This window comes from Phyllostomus hastatus, unplaced genomic scaffold, assembly GCF_019186645.2.
Source record: "Phyllostomus hastatus isolate PE091 unplaced genomic scaffold, TTU_PhHast_1.1 phas_contig_150, whole genome shotgun sequence".
Classification (NCBI taxonomy): Eukaryota; Metazoa; Chordata; class Mammalia; order Chiroptera; family Phyllostomidae; genus Phyllostomus; species Phyllostomus hastatus.
Window position 1 is genome coordinate 28,883,620 of NW_025333611.1, and position 21,628 is coordinate 28,905,247.

The following is a 21,628-nucleotide window of genomic DNA, read 5'->3' on the forward strand; positions in this document are numbered from 1 at the left end:
GACCGCAATCTGTGCCCTTGAGATGACTTACGCTGTACAATCCGGGTGGTGGCAGCCCCAGCCCCACCTTCAAGATGTCACCGTGGTGGCTGGAAATCGGATGTGGTGGGAGTGTTTCCACCATGGTTACTGGGAAATGCTACAAATCAAGGCCTAATTTATCATTTTGTTGATTGTCTAGACTTAAGAAAGTGATGAAGAAAATGGTTTAAATATATAATAAGGTCAATTAAACTTGCAAGTGTCATGTGTTGATAGCACAGAACACTGAAGGAACTGTCTGTCGTACAGCATTTGACCATTATTATCTGATTTAGCAAAGAAGTCATTCACTGGTGATCAAGTGAAATTTCCGCCATTGTTTCTGTTGTTTCACTTGCATCTTACTCCTTCAGGTAAACACAGGATCGACCAGCACTCTCATCAGAATCAGACTGGTCTGTCAGTTACTCCTGCCAGTTGGCTATGGATGCAGGATTTCAACAGAAATGAATGAGAACCTGTAAGAGTCAGTCGGCTGTATAGAGTTTACAGTAAAGAGTATTGTGTATTTTGTTATGTTTGTGAATCACGTACTACAATTCCTTTATAGGAGTTAAATGTATAGAAATGTGTGTGTGTGTGTGTGTGTGTACGTGTACACATATCCCCTGCGCCACAGAGCTGGTTATCACACATTGACCAGCATGCCGCCGAGGCTTAGGAAGCATCCAGACGGGAGAAGAGCACCAAGGTCTAAGGCCTGGGCCGCCTCCATGGTAGAGGTCAGGAGGACGAGGAGAATGAGCTGGTGAGGAGGGGAGGGGCAGAGGTTGGTGAAGGGTGGGGAATGTGGAAATCTAGAGAAGGTGTGAAAGGGAGGGAGGGATGGCCACCAACTTCACATGCTGCTTGGAAGAGGACTGAGGGGCGTGAGCTAGGGCGAGGGGAAGAGGGAGGTGGAGCCGGAGGGTCTGACAGTCATCTAAGGCCTTCTGGCAAGTGGGGGAGGGGAGACACGGACTCAAGGGAAGCTTTTTGTCTTGTCTCTTTAACTGCATGTTTGTATGCTGATGAGAAAGACATAAGAGAAAGGAAAACTTGGCAAGGTGGGAAATAGAGGGGAGAACGGTGGGGCAAAGTCCTTGAGTAGGCCAGGATCCAGTGACAAGCCAGGGAGTGGCCTTAGCCAGGGACCTGGAGAATTCCTGCATCGTCCTGAGAATCCCGCACAGGGGTGGGCAGATGTGGGTGGGAGTTTGAGGGACTTCCCAGCTAGTCAGTCCTTAGGGAGGAAGGTTAGGGTGGGGGGAGGGGAGCACAGGCCCTGTACTGCCCTCTGGGGCTCCAGAAGGGAAGATCACAGCTTGGGGGCGTTGAAGGGACTGGATTCAGAAACTGGGAGGGATTTCGGCTGCTTGTCAGCTGTGTGACTTGGGTGTAAAGACTGAGGGGTGGTAGTGGTGCTGACCTCACAGGTTGTAAAGATGAGATGGGGGATTGTGGGTAAAGGCCTAACATGGGCTCTGGGCATGCCTTGCACACAGGCATGTCCATGTCTCTCTTCCCTCAGTGGACAGGTGACCCTGGCCTGGGTGGAGGTTGGAAGCTGAGAATCAAGACTGCAGAGGTGAGGTAGGGCCTTTGAAGTAACCTGCCCAGGGGTCATGGGAGGCTGTGCAGTGTGGTTAGCAGGGCAGGAGGGGAGCTGCTGCCGGCAGAGAGGAGAGCTGCCCTCTGCAGTCCCTGTGTGCAGGTAGTGGCCGGAGCAGGTATGAGTAGTGGCCAAGCCCAGAGTGCCAGGCCGGTGAGGTGCCATCTTGGATGGGGGTGTCATCGAGGGTTGTGCCTGCCCTGCTGGGAAGCAGAAAGCCTCCGGATGCCAAGGGGAGACAGTTCTTAGGGGGCAAAGGGGCAGGACTGGATACCCCAAGGTCTCAGTGAGGCAAGTCTCCCTGGTGCTCAGCCCAGGCCACACTGCTTTAGATTGTCGTCTCTGAGAGGATGAAGGACTTTGGCATTTTGGGGCAGGGCCCCGGGTACCTCCTCAGTTGCCTGCTTTTTGCCTTCCAGACTCTTTTGATAGATGGGTTTAAATCAGTGAATGGTTTGGATGGGTGAACGGCTATTTCTCAAGCACGAACCAGGCCCCTTGCTGGATGGTGTCTGGGCAAGACCAACACTGTATGTTCCACTGGTGGTATTTAGATAATTGGAGGTGATACATGAACATTTATCAAAATCTATCTTGACGTATATTAGAAAAAATGTAACTAGCACATGATTTCACAGATACTGTTTAGGAGGAGATGCAGTTAAACCAAAAGTTAATCTTTTAAGTATATAGTGGTATTAAGTTTGGGATGATGATACAGCCAAACGATGACCGAGACCTGAAGTGATGGGCTCACAGGGAGAGCGCGGGGCCCGAGGAACCACCGCCAGGGGGCAGTGTGCGTGCAGAGGGCAGGGTCACAGTGCCAGACACGCTGGGAAGGGGCACAGCGCTGCCAGTGTGTCTGTCGGGTGGGGTGGTGGGCAAGCCTCATGCAGAGGCTTGCCTTTTTAGGAGGTGTTTCTGGAAGATTCCTTTGCTACTAGGTAGAAAATGGATAATGGATGCTGGGGGCTGATGCAGGCCGGTGTAGGAACCGTTGCAGCAGCTGAAGAGTAAGGCCTTGGCCTCTGCTGGAGAGAAGTGGATAGGGGCTGGGTCCTGCTGGGGTCCCCGGCTCTGGGACATCCAGCAGGTGAGGTGAAGCAGCTGAGGACAGACATGGATCTGGAACTGAAGCCTGGAAGGTAATTTGGAATGTGACAAATGATGGCAACAAAAGCCATGAAAATGTTCCAAAGAGTCAGCTTGGATGCTGAGAGTTGGGGTGTGGCGGGCAAGCAGAGGGAGGCCAGAGCCTTCTGGGTCCAGCCCCACTGGAGTTTCCCCAAGATTCAGTCAGTGCCCTGGGCCTTGTAGAGTCAGTGATGAGCAAAATCAAGATTCCCACCCCCATGAAGCTTACAATAGAAACAGATTGATTTGTAAATGTCACACAAGTTCAGTGCTTTGAAGAGAGGACATGATAAGGATTTATCAAAGGTCTTCTCCATCAGGGGACTTGAAGAGACACTTGAGGAGATCTTAAGAGGACACAGGTCTCTGAGGACAGTGCGTTCTAGACAGGGGAACCACAGGAGCGAAGGGCGAGTGACAAAGAATGGCGAGGGGAAAGGCCAGAGAGGGCCGAGACACCAAACCATCGTTTTGGACTTTGGCTTTTACTGGGAGATGGAAACCACTGCAGTTTCAGCCAAGAGAACAACCCAGTCAGACTAGTTTCATGGGGATTACTATGCCTGGATTGGAGGAAGGGTGTGGGGAACAGGATGATCAGGGAAGGTCGATGGGGAGGTCACTGCAGTGGTCTGGGTTCTGATGACCGGGAGTCTACCTCCTGGCACTTTACCCCCTTGTCCCCTCCCTCAGTGTCTGTGTGACTAACAGAATATGGTGGCAGTGATGGTACATTAGAGATCGGGTTTTAAAAAACCACTCTGGCTCCCATCTGGTGTCCGTTCTTTGGATCATTCCCTCTGGGGAAGCCAACCACCACATTATAAGCTGCTTTGTGGGAGGGCCCATGTGACCTGGAACCCAGGCTTGCCAGCAGCCACGTGAGGGGGCCTAGAAGCAGACTCTTCAGCCCACTGAGGCTTCAAGGACAGCAGCCTTACCAGACCAATTCAGAAACTCCCACTAAGCGGCACTGGATGCCTGACCTTCAGAAGCTGAGGTCATGTTTCAGCTGCTAAGCTTCAGGGCAGTTTGCTACACAGCAATAGGTAACTAGCATCATGACAACCAGGTGAAAGCAAACAGAAGTGCTAAGTAGTAGTTGGACCCAGCACACATTTTAAAGATTATATGGACAGGTCAAGTTTGAGATATTAAGAGATCCGTGTGGAGAGTTTAGTTGGCGGGGTTATAAAAGTCAAATTACAGGAGAAGTCGGCACCTGGATTGTATTTATAAAGCCAAGAGTCTGGTTAAAAATCAGAAGTGAGTAGAGCCAAAGAGGCCCAGGTACTGAGCCCATGGGCAGCACAACTTTTAATGACCAGGATAAGGCGAAGAAGGAGCACATAGTATGGAAGACAGAAAACCAGAGTGGGGTGTTCTGGAAGTCAAGTGAGGAACTTCCGGGAAGGAGAGTTTTTACCTGGGCACCTGGACAGTGAAGTTGGTAAGATAAAGACAGCCGGTCAATCTGCTGCTGTGGAGGCAAGCTCCCTTCACAGGGGACAGCTACCAGGATGGCAGAGAACGGAAATGAGGAAAAAGGGATGACTATACACTTCTTTAGGGAGTCTTGCTTAAGGTGGGATGTGTTGCTGGGAAGGGACGTGGAGTTAGGATGGGTTATAATTTGGAGGCTGTTATTATCCTGGAATGGTTGTGAGCTGATGGGAACCTGGAAGAGAGAGGGGATGCTATCCATGGAGATTTTCAGGACGCCTCCAAGGTTTTGACCTTCCCTTTGAAGGGTGGACATGGTCTTCCCTGGTGGGCTGTCGTGGAAGCTGTAAGCCCAGGCTGTGCAGCCCGTGGCCTAGAGCCACAGACACAGTCTCCTTGCTGGGACACTGCAGATGCTGCGGGCAAATCCAGGAGATGTTTCATGTAAAACCTGACTTTTCTGGAAGGCCAAGGAAAATGACTGTGGCTTCTTAGACTTGGTTTAAAGGTAGACTTTATTGGGAAAAGTTAGTGTAAAAACATTCAAATTCATAAAATTTAAATAAGACAGTAAAATTATACCTTGTAGCTATAGTAATTGCTATATTAATCACAAATAAGGTAAAGTCTAAATTATTGCCTAAGCAAACACTATTTTGTTAGGCTTCTGTTGCAAGCCCAAGGCAGGATACATTGCAGTTATTAGAAGTGAGCCCAAAGATGTATCTGCATTCGAAGCTAAAGAAAGGGAAAAAAGCATGTTCTGATTACAGCATCACAACATCTAGCCTGAAAAAAGCAACTTTATTAATGTCCTGCAGCAGAGTACATTAGTAACTGTAACCATGCATTAAAATTCTCATTTCATGTCATAAAAGAGTAATCAGTTTTCTGCATGATACGCGTTTTACCGAGTTCATGTGGTTTGTCTCTCTCAGGACCCTTCTAGGAACGTTTCTTCTCTGGGGACAGCTTCTTGAGATACCCTGTTTGCTTACCCTGGGTCATCTTTGGTCATTTAACACCAGCCAACCTGCTGGGACCCAGGGCTGCTGGGAGGCCCTTCCCTGAACAAAGGGTGAGTCAGCTCTCCCCTTTTCTTTAACCTGAATGCCGCACTACACAGCTCGGTCAAGACTGTTACAAGTTACTGTGGGATTCTCTTTGGTTATGGAATTCTTATTTAAGCTTACAAAAATATAGCTAAAAATATGCTCCTGAATGCTAAAAGTATTTGTGACTGGCTTAAACACAAATGTGTATTTCCCTGTGGAATCTAACATGAGTGGTCTCCTTAGCAAATACATTTGAAGAACAGAGACTGATCTTAAGAGCTCTGAGAGGTGAGGGTAGCTGGCTAGGGTAGCCTTAGATGCTGTCCATGGCTCGGAACTCGCTGAGGGCCTGCACAGGGTTCACGTGCTTCTTCTGAGATGCCCGTTTAATCTTGGTCTGTGTCTCATCCTGTTTCTCTCTCTTCACCAAGGGCTTTTTCTCGGGTGCCTTCATCTTCCATGACACAGCTGGGAGGTTGAGGGAAGCCATACCCTGAGACTTCTGGTATTTGGTAGAGGCCACATAGGACGCCTTCACCGTCTGCACCACGGCGTTCATCAGGTTTTTGGCAGCCTGGATCAGGGACATGGCGCTGTCCACCTAAAAGACACAAATATGGGGCAGTGAGGAGCACACGTCCGACCTCCAGCCCCGTGGTTGGGCGAGGAGGGAGGCCCCACTTCTCCCCCTCCAGGGCAGGGCATGGCAACAGTCCCATTACTAATTAACTCTCTCCCAATGGCTTGCTGCTCTTACCCAAATACCCTAAAAACACCCGTTTCAGATCTTCTGAAGAACTGGGTAAACAGTAACAAATCTAAGGCATTATTGCCTTGCCTGCCCTCACCCCTCAACAAGTTTTTATTCACTCAGACAAGCTGGAGGAGTCAGCCATAATAGACAGAAACCCACTGCTTTCAGTCCTGCGCAGGGGCACTGACATTGTAGCAGGTAAGCAAATGGTAGCCGTACGTACCACTAACACAAAGTTCCTTTGAAAGGAAAGTCTGTGGGACTAGCAGAAGCCACAGAGAATTAGTGGAGCCCAGCACAGATACCACTTTTGCGCTGCCCCAGGTGACAAGGTCAGAACTGTGACATGGTAAAAAGAGAGGGGGACACTACTCAGGCACTCGGAGGGGTAGAAGAGATTTCCAAAAGCCTTGGTACATCATCTTTGCAATTTCTGAATAGGCTCAATTCTTCTACAGGGGAACGAAAACAAGGAAGGTAAGTACCTTTTCCTAGTGAGAGGCCAGCCCTATAGTGGCCTACAGTCATCACGTACCACACAGTGCTAAATGGAACTGCAGTTCAGCAGGGAGCAATGGAGAGGCAGCCCTTGGCCTCCAAGAACTAGGAGGAAACTTCAGGGATCTCCACAGCACACTTTCCCAGTTCAGGGCAGGTAAGGAGTATATGTGGACAAAGGCCAACCTATGCCCACCAACTACTTCATTTCACAGATGAAACTTACCCCAGAGACCACGAGCTCCCCACCAAGGTTCTGCACCTCGGCCTTAACTTTGCTGCAGATGTTGAGCTGGTGGCAGTAGAGGGCGATTCGCTGTAGGTAGGCCAGCAGGTCCTGCTTGCAGGCTGAGTCTGGACACTGATGAGCAAGCAGGTTTAGCACAGAGTACCCCAGGCCTGACCCAAATCACCCACCCCCAGGGACTATCGCTAAACCTCTCAGTGTACTACCAAGAGGCTTGCCCTCTCCTTGCTGGATCAAAGGGCACGAGAGACAAGTTACTGAATTACTTGGGGCAGCCCATATCCCTGGGCTACTCTGCTTGGGCCCAGGCCCTGAAGGTGAGAAAAAGCCTCAGCAAGCAATAGCTTGGTTCTGGAGAAAAGTCAAGAGTGCTCTGAGCTAGGTAATAACCATTCCAGTAGCTGTTCTGCTCTGAGGCACTCTATCTGCTCAATTGCGACATACACTGTAAACACCTGATGAAAGAAGAGGTTCTCTTCAGGCAAAGATGGAGGAAGAGTAATCACAGCAAGAAAGAAAGCACTTGGGGACTGTGAGGTCTTCATTAGGGTGTTGCAGCTTAGGAAGCTTTACCCAGAGAAAGAAACACAGAGGACCTCTCAAGTATGTACAGCAAGCAGTTCCCTCTGTTAGACTGGGCTCAGTGAGTGTGACAGTGGTATAGAGAGACCGAAAGTTTGAATTTCATTCTAAGCAGCTTACAGAAGCAGCAGAGCCATATCTGATAGCATTTAAGATGATCATGTAGAAAGACGGCACTGACAGCTGAGGGAGAGAGGGGAAACAAGAAGTCATCCAGGCACCTGGCTGTGGGGTCTGGCCTGAGTTGGTGGGAGGAGAGTGGAAAGACTGAATGGGTCAGGATTTTCAGGGCTGGTGGACATGCCAAGGCTTAGTACTGGATTCCCTGAAAGAGTGGAGTCAGGATGACTTCTGAACCTATAAAGGGCTTGGGCGATGAGGCGCCAGGATGCAGGCTGAGAGGCTGGATACCTCAGGGAAAGGGGCTGGAGGGAAGGGCTTATAACTGCAGAGAACTGTAACTGGGAAACAGCGTCTCTAATAAGTAAGTGTTGAAGCATCAAGGAAAACGTGAACTTTCCAGGAGTTAGGCACATTTTTTCATAAAGGGTTTTTTATGAAGGCCAGATAGTTGAGAACCCTCAGTGCTGAGGACATAGGTGTTTGTCCCCACCTGGGCACATTAGGTGGATTCTTGTGTGAAGTAAATCCACCAGGAGAGGCACTCACACACCCGTGTCAGTCAGTGAGTTTGGCTGCAGAAGCAGTGCCTGCCCACAGCTGAAATTCAGAAGGGAACTCGGAATAAACAAGGCACCAGCAGAGGCTGGCTTTTATCTATTGCAAACTGGACTTGCCTCTTAAGACTTGTCAAAGAAGAAACAGGAATTCATAAACCCTTAAAAATCAACGTTGGTTGGTGAGTTAAGAACAATTTTTTAGGTGAGAAGAGTGTTATATCCCATGAAGATCACTGTTATTGCCGCCTCAGGAAGGGACTGTGCTGGGCTGCCCGAGTCCCTGGGTGAACTTCAAAGACCCACTTGGCAAGTGCGTCACTTACATGGTCCGCGATGGTACGACCAAGCTTGTCCATCCTGGATCCTGCCTCAGCAATTTTCTTGGCAGCACTGATCACATCTGATGTATTTTTGAGTGGCCCTTTACCTCTGAAGAAAGAGAACAAGGATCATTGCAGATGAAGGATCTCTCCGGTGAGAGAAGATGGCTACCGAGCGTGCAGCCCTGCCCGTCCGACGTGACCTGTGGGGAGGAGAGCTGCCCCCGGGCAGGCAGCTGGGGAGGCCAGGCACTACCCACCGGGTGAAGTCGGTCATCTCCATCATGATCATGCACATCTGCTTGGCCAGCACGATGATGTCGTTACCACTGTCGTCCCATTTGGACACTTCAGCATCCAGCTTGCTCTTTTCTTCCTGGAAGCTGGCCACCTGTTCCGCAATCTTTGCTTTTTGCTCTTGGGGAAGCTGAGCCATGATTGCCTGAAATCAGAAGCGCAGAAAGCTCTTACATGAAGAGAATATGACATTCTCACAGTGCATTAGCCAAAAACATTTCCACTGAGTGTTCTATGGCATAGATAGGATAATGCTTTAATAGGTTTCATTTTGCCTGAAGGGCCATTTCTTCTCACTTTGCCTAGAAGTTTATGGCAGCCTGAATTCCCAGCCCACTTTCAAGAACAAGTTTTAACGTGGAGGAAAACAAGAATGTGAGGGGTAGAAGACTAATGTGGAAGCTTCGTGACCACACTTGCACATAAACCGAACCTGCTTAATTTAATTCTTTACAAGTTTCATCCTCTGTCTCCTGCCGTGGAGAGTGGAGTTGAGAGGGGGCTAATTAATGCCCCCACCCTTTCCCTGGCCAGTGCCAAACAACCATTTCCTGTGGCTGCACTGCCTCCCCAACTTTTCAAGGTGAACTAGAAGTGGTTTTAGAACATAAATTTTACAGAATGCAAGAGAGAACCTTCTGAGGGACACACATTTTACGTATTTCAGGGGCATTTAAAGCTTATCAAAGCAACCTGAGGAGGCCTGCTGCCCACTTCCGTCTGCCTGGGCTCCTCCCCACTCAGCTTCCCAAAAAACGCATGACCCTAAAGCAGGGAGGTACTCACTGTTCAAAATTATTTTTGAGAAGTGAAAAAAAAACTCCTTAGAAATATTTCTAGGCATACTCCCCAAAAGAAAAATGCTATTGACTGAAGATTTAATGACTCGAATGTATGCAAGGGCTGTGATTTTCTTAAATGTAACATTTTTTTAACCCAGAAATAAATAGTTCATACCCATGGTATCATCGAGATGGGCAAAGACAGCAGTTGTTTTTGATTTCACAATCCTTATAACAAACATCGTGCACATTGGATCCTAGGGATCTCCTGACGCAGGACTCAGTCATAAACCGAAGCCCCAGCACCCATGTTCCTGCCCTGCTCCCAACCGAGGAGACACTTCAGAGGAAACTAGAATCGACTGGTAGGTACCACAACTGAGGTTAACATCCTACTGCCATAAAAAGGAAAACACAGGGCTCACAATAGTGAGAGTGGTTTCCTGGAGAAGAGAAGCTAAGACCCGAGGGGCAGGGAAGGTCTGCAAACAAGTTTCACTGATTCCTCACCCGGGCGCTCTGGCCAGCTATCAGCTGATCGTCTTCTGTCTGGATGCTCGTCCGGCTTCGGACATCAAAGTCTTCTGTCTCGAAGTCAGAGTCATCCAACTCCTCAGGAGTCTGCCACCAAAAGAGAGATTGTAAGTCAGATACAACCTTGGGCTTCCAGCTGTCCCAAGCCTCTCAGCCTATACCCCTGGGCCTCATGTATGAGCCCTCAGAGTTTGGGATTTTCAGGAGCAGTATTCTAAACAGGTGTGGGTAATAAAGCTAAAATCATGCAGTATGCACCTGAGACCCTGCCTCGCTGATGCACACGTGAGCAGTTCACCCAACAAGCAGTAGGTGAGAGCACCACCCCACGCTTTCCGAAGAGCCTAGGGACTGCTTTCTGGGGGCTGGGGCTTCGACAAGGAGAATCAAGACTCTCTTTGATACATGCTTTTTACTTTTTAATGTACTTGTCCAATAGCTGCATCTAAAAACAAAGGTAAGAACTGCCCTGGGTAGAAAAAGTACTGTATTAAAAATAGAAGTATTTTATACAATGTTAAGCAGATTCTGACAACTTTCCTGCTTTATAACAAAAAGAAAATTAAATGAAATAAATAATAATGGGTCTTCTCTTTAGTTACCAAAGGCTGCTTTGAGGAGTGAAATTAGACAATGTAGTTTGTTGTGTTTTTTTTTTCCTTTGATAAAAGGGAAGAAGAGAATGTGGTAAGGTCTGAACAAATACCAAAGGGATTGATTGATTAGTGTTCCTAGCTCTGCTTGAATTATAAAATTCTTATTTTGCACAACCTTCAGCCTCGCATGATTAGCTGCTGACTTGAAATATAATGTCTCTCCAAGTTATCAGGAACGGGGTAGCAGGCAGAAAAGCTGGGGCTGGCTCTTGGACCAGCCTGCCTATGACAGGAGGGCAGGAGGCAAGTCCCTCATCTGCATCAGGACCTACTCCAAGCCCAGCCCCAGGACTTGCTATGAAGCTCAAAGGAGAGGACGTGTGAGAAAGCATCTGAAACTGCCAAGAGTGTGTACATGTGCAAGAGCCAGGCCTGTCCCCCAGTGAGGAGGTGAGGAGAGCAGAGGACACACAGCCCCAGCCAGCCACAGAGAGCATGCCAATGCAGAGTCCTGTCGTCTGACCCGAGAGTGCAAAGCGCTATGCCACCATTGCCCATTTTACTCCTTCCGGAGCTGGAAGAGGAATCCAAGCTGCCTGCCTGCCCCCAAGATGCAATTTCCCACAACCCTATGTGCTTCCCCAGGATGGGGACTCTGGAATTTGCAAGCATCTCTTGAAGAGTATGCAGTTTCAGCCCTCTTAATTCTCCAAAGGCATTAACCTCCTCTTTATCATTAAGGTTTCTTTTAGTCTATTTCTAGGTGTCTTTGTCATCATGGAAAGAACTCTGAAGAAAAGGGTTCATTAACACTGATATATGTGACCGGGGGACCCCTTTACACCACTGAGATAGGGCGACTGGGTTTAACCTTGCATTCGGCCAGGCCTCTGCAGAACATCCATTTTTCGTTAGCAGCACCAAGCATCAAGAGGAAAGCAAAAGGCTCTACCAGCTCTCTGCCCCCCAACTCCAACATGTGCAGGTGGAATGGGGCCTGCAGGAATGGCGAGCAGCCAACCAGGCAATTCCTGAACAGTTTCTTCCCTCCTCATCCCAGAGCAGTGCAGTGTCGCCCAAGAGCTTCTACACTGCATATAAATGGGTCCAGCCTAACGCAACAGCCTTAGAAATAAATGGCCTTTGTTTCCAGCTGACAATGGGCCAGGTTCCACAGGCTACCAGGCTGAGGGGATAAAAAGTGGGACGGCATTCCTGTCTACCTTGGGAGGTCTGACTCGCAAACCTTGAAGGTGTTTATAAATGAAAATCTTCTGACCCAACAAGATTGACAAGACAGCAAAACAGCCACCCATGCCACGGGCAGGCCCTGCTCTTGGCTTCCACAGCCACACGCTTATGCTCAGAACGGCATGTGAAGGACAGCTGCTGTGGGAAAGGGAGCTGTGAGACCCAATCCTAATAGCCTGGGGGTGTGCATTAGAGGGGTTGGTAGCTTCTCAACCTGTTTGTTTATGCCCATTCAGAGGGGGCCCTTCAGACCTTCAGACAGTGAGAGTGCTGCTCTCTGAGAAGGTGGGTCAGCCAGGGCCCTGAGCAGGGAGCATTTCACTCAGCTGTGGTGAGACTGCTCGAGGCCTGGCCACGAACCAGGGAACACAAGCAAGGGCTGCCACAGTCCCCCATTCTCACCCTGAACACACTGGGCTCTAGTATCCTGCCCGCCACCCCTTTAGAGATAGGAGTGTTCCATGTGGAGAACAGCCTCACCCTGCATTAAGGAAATACTCCTCCTCTGAAATTAACTGAAAAGCCTTTGTTTTCCGTAGTTTCCCTTTACCTCAAATGGAAACTTCATACTGTGGTGACTGTTTGCCCTAAATTAAACTGTCAAGGCCAGCACATACTAGCTTCTATTCTCAACCTGAGTTTGGGCTCTAAACGTGCAACTAAAAGTCATTTTAGACAATGTAATTAAATAAATTCACTCTAACAGCTTTTAGATTCATAGTTTTAATATATTGCCAAAGCATCCACTGAGTTCCAGAATGATGCATTGCTCAAATTTAGCAAATGATAAAGAGCTGTTAAAACATCTGAAATGCAGTTACTCACCCTTATCATCAACACCGCTTTCCTGATGTCCCGGATGCCATCGTACACCAGGCGGGAGGCATCGATAAACTCATTCTCATCCATGGGCTGGGCGGGGTCCGAGCTGAGGGCTTCCACAGCAGCTTCTACTTGCTCAGTAAAACGCGGCATAACTGTGCAGAAAAGAGGCATGACAGACCCTGCTGGTCCAGCAGACACTGTCACTCCATCAGCCCTCCCGAAATCCCTCACTCAGAAAGAGGCCAGGTGTACAATGAGGAGCCTCTGCTTCTACATATGTGACAAATATTAATGGTTGAAATAAATGCCGTATTTTACAAAGAGTCAAATTGCCATTTCTGTCTCTGACCAGATTCTACAGTCTAGGATTTGGATGGTTAAGAACATGAATGAGATTGACATGAGGCATTGCTTTAAGAATGGGGCCCTCCTTAATTTAGCCTTTATTCACTAACAGAAGACTTAAAAGTTCATCTTAAATAGTGTGTTCAAAAGTATTCCCATCATTAATCATGGGACCCACATGAAGGAAATATAATTTGTCTGACAAGTCTGACAACCCAAAACTCTTAAGACCCGAGTCCTGATCTCCTATTTCCCAACCAAAGAGCCTGGACTGATGAGACGGCCCAGCCCAGCGGGCTCTCTGTGTGTGGGGAGTGCCAGTAAAGCAGGGAATTCCCGTACCTGTGTTGGAGAGAAGCTTAGTAGCTTCCAGCACCTTCTCTGTGTAGACCCCTGGCTCATAGTTGTCCATCTCTGAGGTGACTACATGAATGACCCGGGCAGCCCGGCCTCGGATGGCACCCGCTGTGCGGTCCAGCCCATCCACATCTTTCTCTTGGAGAGCAATGACACATTTGTTCACATCTTCCAATATGTGATTCTCTGAGGAGCAAACAAAAAGATGAGTAAGGGAGGAGTCCTTCCATAGGAAGGGAACAATTCTTTTTTCTTTAATTTTTTTTTCAATTACTTTTGACATACAAGTTTTCAGGTGTACAACATAGTGATTAGACATGTATGTAACTTACGAACACCCACCTGACACCATAGTTATCACAATACTGACTATACCCCCTATGTTGAGATGACAATTACTTGTAAGTTGGTATGTATCATTCAATGCCAGCTATGGTGACAAAAGCTTTACATGTGTCATTTCACTGAAGAGAACAGATTATCTGTTGGATTAGCTGTTCCACAGAAATTCAACTTATAATCACCTCCAAGCATAATAATCTTCATTCCAGATTTAAAAATAAAGAGGCCCATCTTTAAGGCAAAGCTGTTCAGCTAAGCAGACAATTCAGAGAACAAAAACCTTAACTTCACTTTACCTTAAATAATGTCACTGACCTTGTATCCAGAACACAGTCTGAATTAGAAGACAAGGTTCACTCTAAGACTATCCCCCCAGTCCCTTATTCCTCCAGTAGATGCAACAGCAGTCCGACAATCTGCCAAGGAGCCAGCACAGTCCTGGGAGAGGAGATGGCACTGGGAAGCACACTGGAGCCCCTGGGAGGGTGCTGAGGGAGCGTACCTCGGGAAACATTCTGTAACCCTTTTATGGGCTATAGGTAGACCTGCTGTGATATTTGTGGAAATCTTTGAATTCTGTTAAGCTGACAAGGCTCCTACGAGACACAGAGCTAGAATCAGAAGACCCATCAAAACTATTTTCCTCAAGTAAAAAACTTCACACTAGATCCTGAGAACCTCAGAATAAGGAGTTTGCTTCAACCTCATCAATAGTTGCAAAGTTTAGACAATCCAAATGTTCAAGAGCAAAGTGGGTAATAAATTACGGGCACTACACAGCTGTCACAATGGATGAGGTCGATCTGTAGGGGCAGACCCTGAACGGGAAAGGAGTGTTCTCACTCGCCCAGAGACTGCTGACAGCCAGGATGGCAGTGCTGCCCAGGCCCCACGGGGCGGGCGGGCAGGGAACACAAAGGAAAGCCTCAGGTTTGCTACAAAACTAAACATACTCTTACCATATGATCCAGCAATCACACTCCTTGGTATTTATCCAAAGAAGATAAAAATTTATGTCCATATAAAAACCTGCATATAGATGTTCATAGCAAACTTATTCATAATTGCCAAAACTCTGAAAGCCACCAAGATGTCCTTCAAGCGGGTGAACAGATAAACCAAACTGGCACATCTAGACAGTGGAATACTTAGCACTAAAAAGAAACGAGTTACCAAACCATTAAAAGACATGGATTAATCTTAAATGCATAGTATTACTAAGTGAAAGAGGCAGATCTCTAAAGCCTACACGCTATATAATTTGGACTATATGACACTCTGGAAAAGGCAAAACTATGGCAACAGTAAAAAGATCAGGGGTTGCCAGAGGCTGAAGGAGGAGGGATGAATAGGCAGCACACAGATTTTTTTTTTAGGGCAGTGAATGCTCTATATGATACTATAGTGATGGGTCCAATGGTTCAAACTCATATAATGTAAACCACTGAAAGTGAACAATAATGTACATTATGGACTTTGAGTAATTTTAACCAATGTGTCACTATGGTGGGGGATGTTGAAAATGAGGAAGGCTGTGCATGTGTGGAAATAGAAATTAGATGGGAAACTCTCTACCTCCCTTTTAATTTTGCTGTGAACCTAAAATTGCTCTGAAAATCTTTAAATATCAATCAATAAATATCTTTCCAAGGAAAGCAAGAATGTAGTAAGAATTCCTATATAAAAGGGAAAAACGAACGACGACAACATAGTTAAAAAAGGCTGTAATTTAGTGTCTACTAAGTAAAAAATTAGACTTGTTAGGATTTAAACTTTGTACTATTTAAAGAGAAAACATTAAACTACACATTAAACTTTTTACATAAACAAATTTTAGGGGGTAATATTTGAACCAGTTATAAGAATTAATGAAGTTCTGACAGGTGTAGCTTAGTTGGGTGTTGTCTGAAAAAGTAAAAGGTCATGCGTTTGATTCCTGGTCAGGGCACATGCCAGGGTTGTGGGTTCTGTCCCCAGTCGGGGCGCATACGAGAGGCAACTGGTCAACAATGTGTGGCTGCCCCTCGCCCACCACCATACTGGGGACCAGGAACCCTTTGGTTTGCAGGCTGGCGTTCAATCCACTGAGCCACACCAGCCAGGACTTTTCTACTTTTTAAAAAAGATTTTATTTTCAGAGGTAAGGGAAGAAAGGTAGAAAGAGAAGGAGAGAAACATCCATGTGTGAGAGATACATTGACTGGCTGCCTCTCACACGCTCCCCAACTGGGGACCTGGCCTGCAACCCAGGCATGTGCCCTGACTGGGAATTGAACCAGTGACCTTTTGGTTCACAGGCTGGCACTCAATCCACTGAGCCATCCAGCCAGGGCTAAATATTTTCTACCCTCACTGAACAGCTGTGTCTAGGAAAGTCCCAGCCAGCGGAGGCCAACACACACCTAGGACACAGCATCAACCCTGTTCTCTACACTAGAGTGCTAGGAGGAAACTGACTTTCCACTGGACGTGTGCAAACATGAGAGGGCTGGAGGTGCCCACACTAACTTATACCAAAAATTACTTAAGCTTTAATTGAAATTCCCAGGAAACTCAGCACGGGCCCAGTATAAGTAGACACATCGATCTGTACCCCATTCATTAAAGACTCTGGTGATTCAATATAGTCTTTTTTGTAGGTGCTTCTAATGGGGGGTGTGGCGAGGACTCACACACATACAACAATCTATCTACAAGGGATCGTACTATGGACACTATTATGCCTGTTTTTCATTTGGAAACTTTTCCAGGTCTGTCTCTACAGACCTACCTCATTGATTTTAAAGGTTACTTAGTACCTTATTAATAGATGGAAGGGCCATAATTCACTTATCTAGTCTTCTCTTACATGTTTTGGTTGAAGTGAATATCCTTGTACAGGTATTTTCGCAAGCATTTGTGTACACGTCTCTGGGGAAAGTTTCTAGCAATGGGTTTTTGCTAAATCAAAGTCATGTATGTTTAAAGTTGATGTTCGGTGCCTAATTGCCAACCAGGAACCAAGCCAAGTGGCGTTCTCCAAAAAGGATGTGTAACTTGTACTTTAGTCCACAATGTACGACAGGGCCTGTGCTCTGAACGTCTTTCTTGATGCCATCTTAGGCACACATAGGGGATAATATGTTATATAACAAACTTAATAAACAACAGGAAATATTTGATTGACATTTAACTAAATGGTAGCCATTTCTTCTTTAAAAAATCACAATTAACGAGGAAACTGGTGGACAGAAGTACTGAGTGACTTGCCTGAGGTCACACAGGTCTCACGGCTAGTGGGCATGGGAGTCAGCTACCTATGCCTCCTCCTCAAGAGAGAGGAACTCTTCAGTTCTGCATTTTTGTGACTAAACACAAAAACAAAATTAGCTACAATAACCCTTTTATTCAATGTCCTCCAAATCAGACCAAGCTCTCTGGGCACACTGACACCACTCATGTGTGTCGCCCCGAAGTATCTCATGCGATACATTACATGTTCCTAAGAACATCTGGTAAAGAAATGTAATAAACCAATTAGAACCAACTGAATCTTTAAAGATAAAAAATTTAAAAAAACCAAAACTTCCACATGTAAGCAGAGTAAACCAGTGAGAAAGTAAATTGGAAATGGAAATAAATCCATGGAAAACATTTATCAAATACAATTCAAATGAAATCCAAACAATCTTTATCACTTTGATAAATTTCAAACCACCATCCTTAAGGGATCGGCCCATGTAAATATATTCATGGTTTGCTGAACGCTCTCTAGCATCCTAAACGATCCCCAGTATTCACTAGGCAACATTATGAATAGAACAGCTTGGGGAAAAGAAGACCCTAGGCCCTCTTCCCTGGGGTGGCATGCATGTACCTATTTCCAAGTGCCACTGTCTATGTGATGCAGTGACCCAAGTCACCCCTGCCCTACAGATTCAGAAAACACTGGCCTCAGGGTCTTCATGACTTCACCAGATTACCAGATTTATACACAAGATGCTCACTACCTTTATTTTTTTATTTTAAATTCTCATCCAAGGATGTTTTTTAAATGATTTAGAGGGACAGGGCGAGAGAGATAGACAGAGGGAGAGCGAGATGAGATAGATAGAAAAAGAAAAAGAAAGAAAAAAGAAAAGAAAGGAAAGAAAGAAAGAAACAGCAGTGTGAGAAACATCCATTGGCTGCCCCCCATATGCACCCTGACTGGGGATTAGACTTTGGTGTACAGGACGATGATCCAACCAGCAGAGCCACCTGGCCAGGGTTGACGATTACTTTTTGAGCCACAAATTTAGGATATGCTTTGTGATATAAGTATGAGGGAACTTTTGGAACCAATGGAACAGAGAGTATCAGGAACAACAGAAATAAAGCAGCACAGGGTCCTCTCAGTCCTATTTCCCAAATAACTGCCCCTTGGATGGGCTACAGCCAACATCCAGTCCCCACAATTTAAAAGGGAATGTGATGGTGGACGAGTACTAGTGGAAATATCCCACAAAAACTCTCACACTGCCAAGGGGCCTCAAGGCCCCAAACAGTAGAGAACAACCACTCCAAGATGTCAAGCAGCATTCTCACTTTTCATTTGGCAACATTTTATGAAGTCCACCAGCCTTAAGCCAAACCCCGTGCTGGGCACTTGCTTGGCAGCCCTTCTACTCAGAAACACACTCGCCTCGCTGAGGGGATTACTGAAGCACCAGTGTGTCAGGGTGAGGGGAAACTGGCCAAGAGGGCAGGTCAGGGTGAGGCCAAGCCAGGGCTTCTTATCTACAGGCTGCCTGTGACTGCAGATGGTACTTGCTCTCCGCCCCGCGGAGCATGTCCAGAGATGCCGAGTGCACAAGGACCAAGATCTGGGACCGGTGGGGGCCTGCCCAGTTTAAACTGAGGTTATTCTCAATCAGAGCCAACCAAGACTTCCCTACAAAGGCTGCGTGTCATGTGAGATGGGGAGACATCTCTAGTCCCCCCCCACCCCGGTGCTAAAGCTGTCATGATTGAGGCAGGTATGTGAAGACATAAAGGGAGTCTGAATGCTAGAAATTAACTGGTTAATGCAGAATTCTGCACAGGCATTTGCCTGTCTCCTCCCTTCATCCCATGTCCCTAAGAAGTATGTCATAAAAATTAGAGGAATTATTAATTATTTAATTACTTGACACCGCTAAGAAAGCCTGTGACAAAGCATCAGAAAAACATACCAGGGTAGACCTCTAAAATTCAGATGCTCTGAAACCACCACCACTTTCTGACTAAAACAATCACTCTGTGTTTTTATATGCTAACAGAAACGGTCTACGCTCCTTTCCATCAAGTCAACCCTTATACTTTCCACATTGGCGTAAAAATTGAACATACCAAAAGAAAAAAAAAAAGTGCATCTGTTAAAGAATGTGATTTCTCTTTGCCATTCTTCTGTATTATGTTACATATCCTAAAGATACTGCCTGGATCCACAAACCGCTACTGCAGAATCCCTTTTATTCTTTGATCTGAAGAATGATGCATGAGGGACCTTTGATGCTCGTATGTTTTTATTTTGCTGTAAGAAAGACTGAAAATCACTTGAGACCAAGCCTGAGAGAAACCCACCCTAATCACAAAAAAAGGAAGTTCAGGAATGGCATAGCTTTCTCCTGAGGGGAGCTTGGCATAGCTTTCTCCTGAGGGGAGCTTTGCATTGAGAGTTCAGAATTAGTTGTTTGCTCAAATTTAAAAGCGCTGTGAAGGTGGAATGTTTTTCTCTAAACCTATGAAAAAGAGTAATTCAGTACTTCACTGGAAAAAATTACGGAAGGCCATGATTTCCCAAAAAAGCCGTGCTGCATTTTGGGCACCTGCAAAGATGTGCTTGCAAATGGGTTTTTGTTTTGAAGTACCAGCGCCTGTAATTTGGCTGCCCTACAACAGCATGGCTTGCCCCTTTTGTGCAGTTTACATATTGCCTGCTCCTCACTCTATCAATTAGAGCCACCAATCCCAAGGAAAGCGAGCAGGGACAGGGGAACATTGGTATGCAGAGCATGCTGTCACCTTATGCAGGTCACTGCTGGAGGACTGTGCTGTGCATGTTCTTAGGCCCGCTTCTGTTTCAAGCCCCATTGACATTCGCATCTCCCACGTTCCAGCCTATGGCTCCCTGGGGTGACAGGTAGTTTCAGCCCTACAAGTACCCAGCCACTGGCACTGCCCACAGCTGCTGGCCTCAGGAAGTCTGGCACCTCCAAAGAGCAAGCAGTGCAGCCAAGGGCAGCAGAGGTCCCATTAAATGGAAAATGCATTTATACTCGCTCAACTCGAAGGAGATAGATCGAAATTTATCTCTGTATGATGACAAACAGTGAATTGCAGTTGACAGACATTTTCTATATGAATGCAATTTACTATCATTACCAGTTTGTTTATATAATGAAATCAACTGTTTTTGTGAGGTGAATTACTCAGATTTATTTTTGCAAGTTCATAATTAAATGGCACTTAAATATTTCCTCCCTGTTTTCTGTCTGTGCATCATGCAGACAGAGTCTTTCAAAAAGTAGACAGTTCAACTATGATCATTTGTGAGGGAGAGAGATGATTTCCAAGCAAGGAAAAAAATATTTCACAAAAGAAACTAAAGGTGATGGTGTTGGGATTCCTGTCTCCTAAGTTTCGCTGGCTCATAACAAATAACCACAGCCTCTACTAGGACGAAGGACATACTTTTTCTAAACACAACAGCAGGAAGAGGGGTGGATGGCTATGGTGCTGTACTGGTCACAGGTGCAAACCTCTGCCAGCCAGCTTTCTAATTCATGCTTCTAAGATCAAGACCAGCCCCACCACAAGGGAAACCCTCCAATGCCATCTCCCACTGGTTAGGGTTCCGTGGTAGCTTTTGTTTTGCTTTTAATTAAAATGAAAACCAGCACAATATATTGCTAGAATAATTTATCTGCCCGGACTTGGGGGCATTCTGATTGTCAATTATTATGACTTTGGCAAAAGGAAATATACACATCCTCACACGCTTCTCTAGGGAGCCAGCTCATTACCTGAGACAGCCAAGAAGTCATCAATGGAAGTAATGTCATCGACGGCATCTGTAAGAACTCGGACTTGTTTTTCCCACTGTTCTTTAAAAAGATCCATATTCTCTTGGGCCAGTTTACTCTGTGGTTTTGCTGCTAAAGCCAATGCAGCATTGATAACCTGCAAAGATAGTAAAGTTCACTGCTGATCTTTTGGAGGCATCAAAATAAAGCAGATGGGATAATACGGTTAGTCGAGTGGCTGTGGCTTTGTCTCACATGCATCTCACAGGACAAAGCAAATTTCACCATAATATAAAGACAGAAGTGTTAAACAATAGGTTTTTATATATGAATGTAGAAGCAACATGTTTAAAATATAGAAATACAGTAATAACATTGAAACTATGGACAATTATAAAAACAGTCTAGTATTTCCACTATGTGATAGCAACTCTGTAATTTTTATACTATATTCTAGGCTTTTTTCTCCTTGTATACATATGTATGTAAACATGCCACAAAATACACAATTAGAATTAAATGGTACATAAAACTATCTTGTTTCTTCTTTTAAATACTTCGTATCATTAAATATCTGTTTAAAGCATTCACTGTTTATTACTCCATCTTATGAAACAGGAACCACATGCCTCCAGCACACTGGAGGGATATGCCACAGACTTAGCCTCCAAAGACTGTGATTGTAACAAACTGAAGAATCAGACCCACGAGGCTGGTGGGACTATTCCTCTTCCTCCCTGAACAACTGGAAGTGACAGACTATCAAGACAATGAAAGATTCCTAGGCACAGGGGGACTATGACACCCCAGTTATTAATTACTGATAGCCCACTACTTTCACAAGTATGTGAGTTTGGACAATAAATTATTTGGAAGAAGAGACATCCTATATTTCTCATGTGTAATGCTGTGGTCTCCCATATTC

General features: G+C 46.1%; 1 protein-coding gene across 3 annotated transcripts in view; it reads right to left on the bottom strand.

Annotated features, from left to right (window-relative positions):
• Window positions 1–4,710: 4,710 nt before the first annotated feature.
• CTNNA1 (catenin alpha 1) overlaps window positions 4,711–21,628 on the bottom strand; it is a 294,712-nt gene continuing 277,794 nt past the window's right edge. For all 3 annotated transcript variants that reach the window (XM_045819887.1, XM_045819869.1, XM_045819877.1), the window contains exons 11-18: window positions 20,704–20,860; window positions 13,322–13,522; window positions 12,635–12,786; window positions 9,939–10,049; window positions 8,610–8,791; window positions 8,353–8,458; window positions 6,747–6,881; window positions 4,711–5,869 (exon numbers count right to left, since the gene is read on the bottom strand). In XM_045819887.1, the coding sequence (XP_045675843.1) occupies window positions 5,582–5,869; window positions 6,747–6,881; window positions 8,353–8,458; window positions 8,610–8,791; window positions 9,939–10,049; window positions 12,635–12,786; window positions 13,322–13,522; window positions 20,704–20,860 (1,332 nt within the window). In that variant the 3' untranslated portion in view covers window positions 4,711–5,581. The remainder of the gene's footprint in view (window positions 5,870–6,746; window positions 6,882–8,352; window positions 8,459–8,609; window positions 8,792–9,938; window positions 10,050–12,634; window positions 12,787–13,321; window positions 13,523–20,703; window positions 20,861–21,628) is intronic.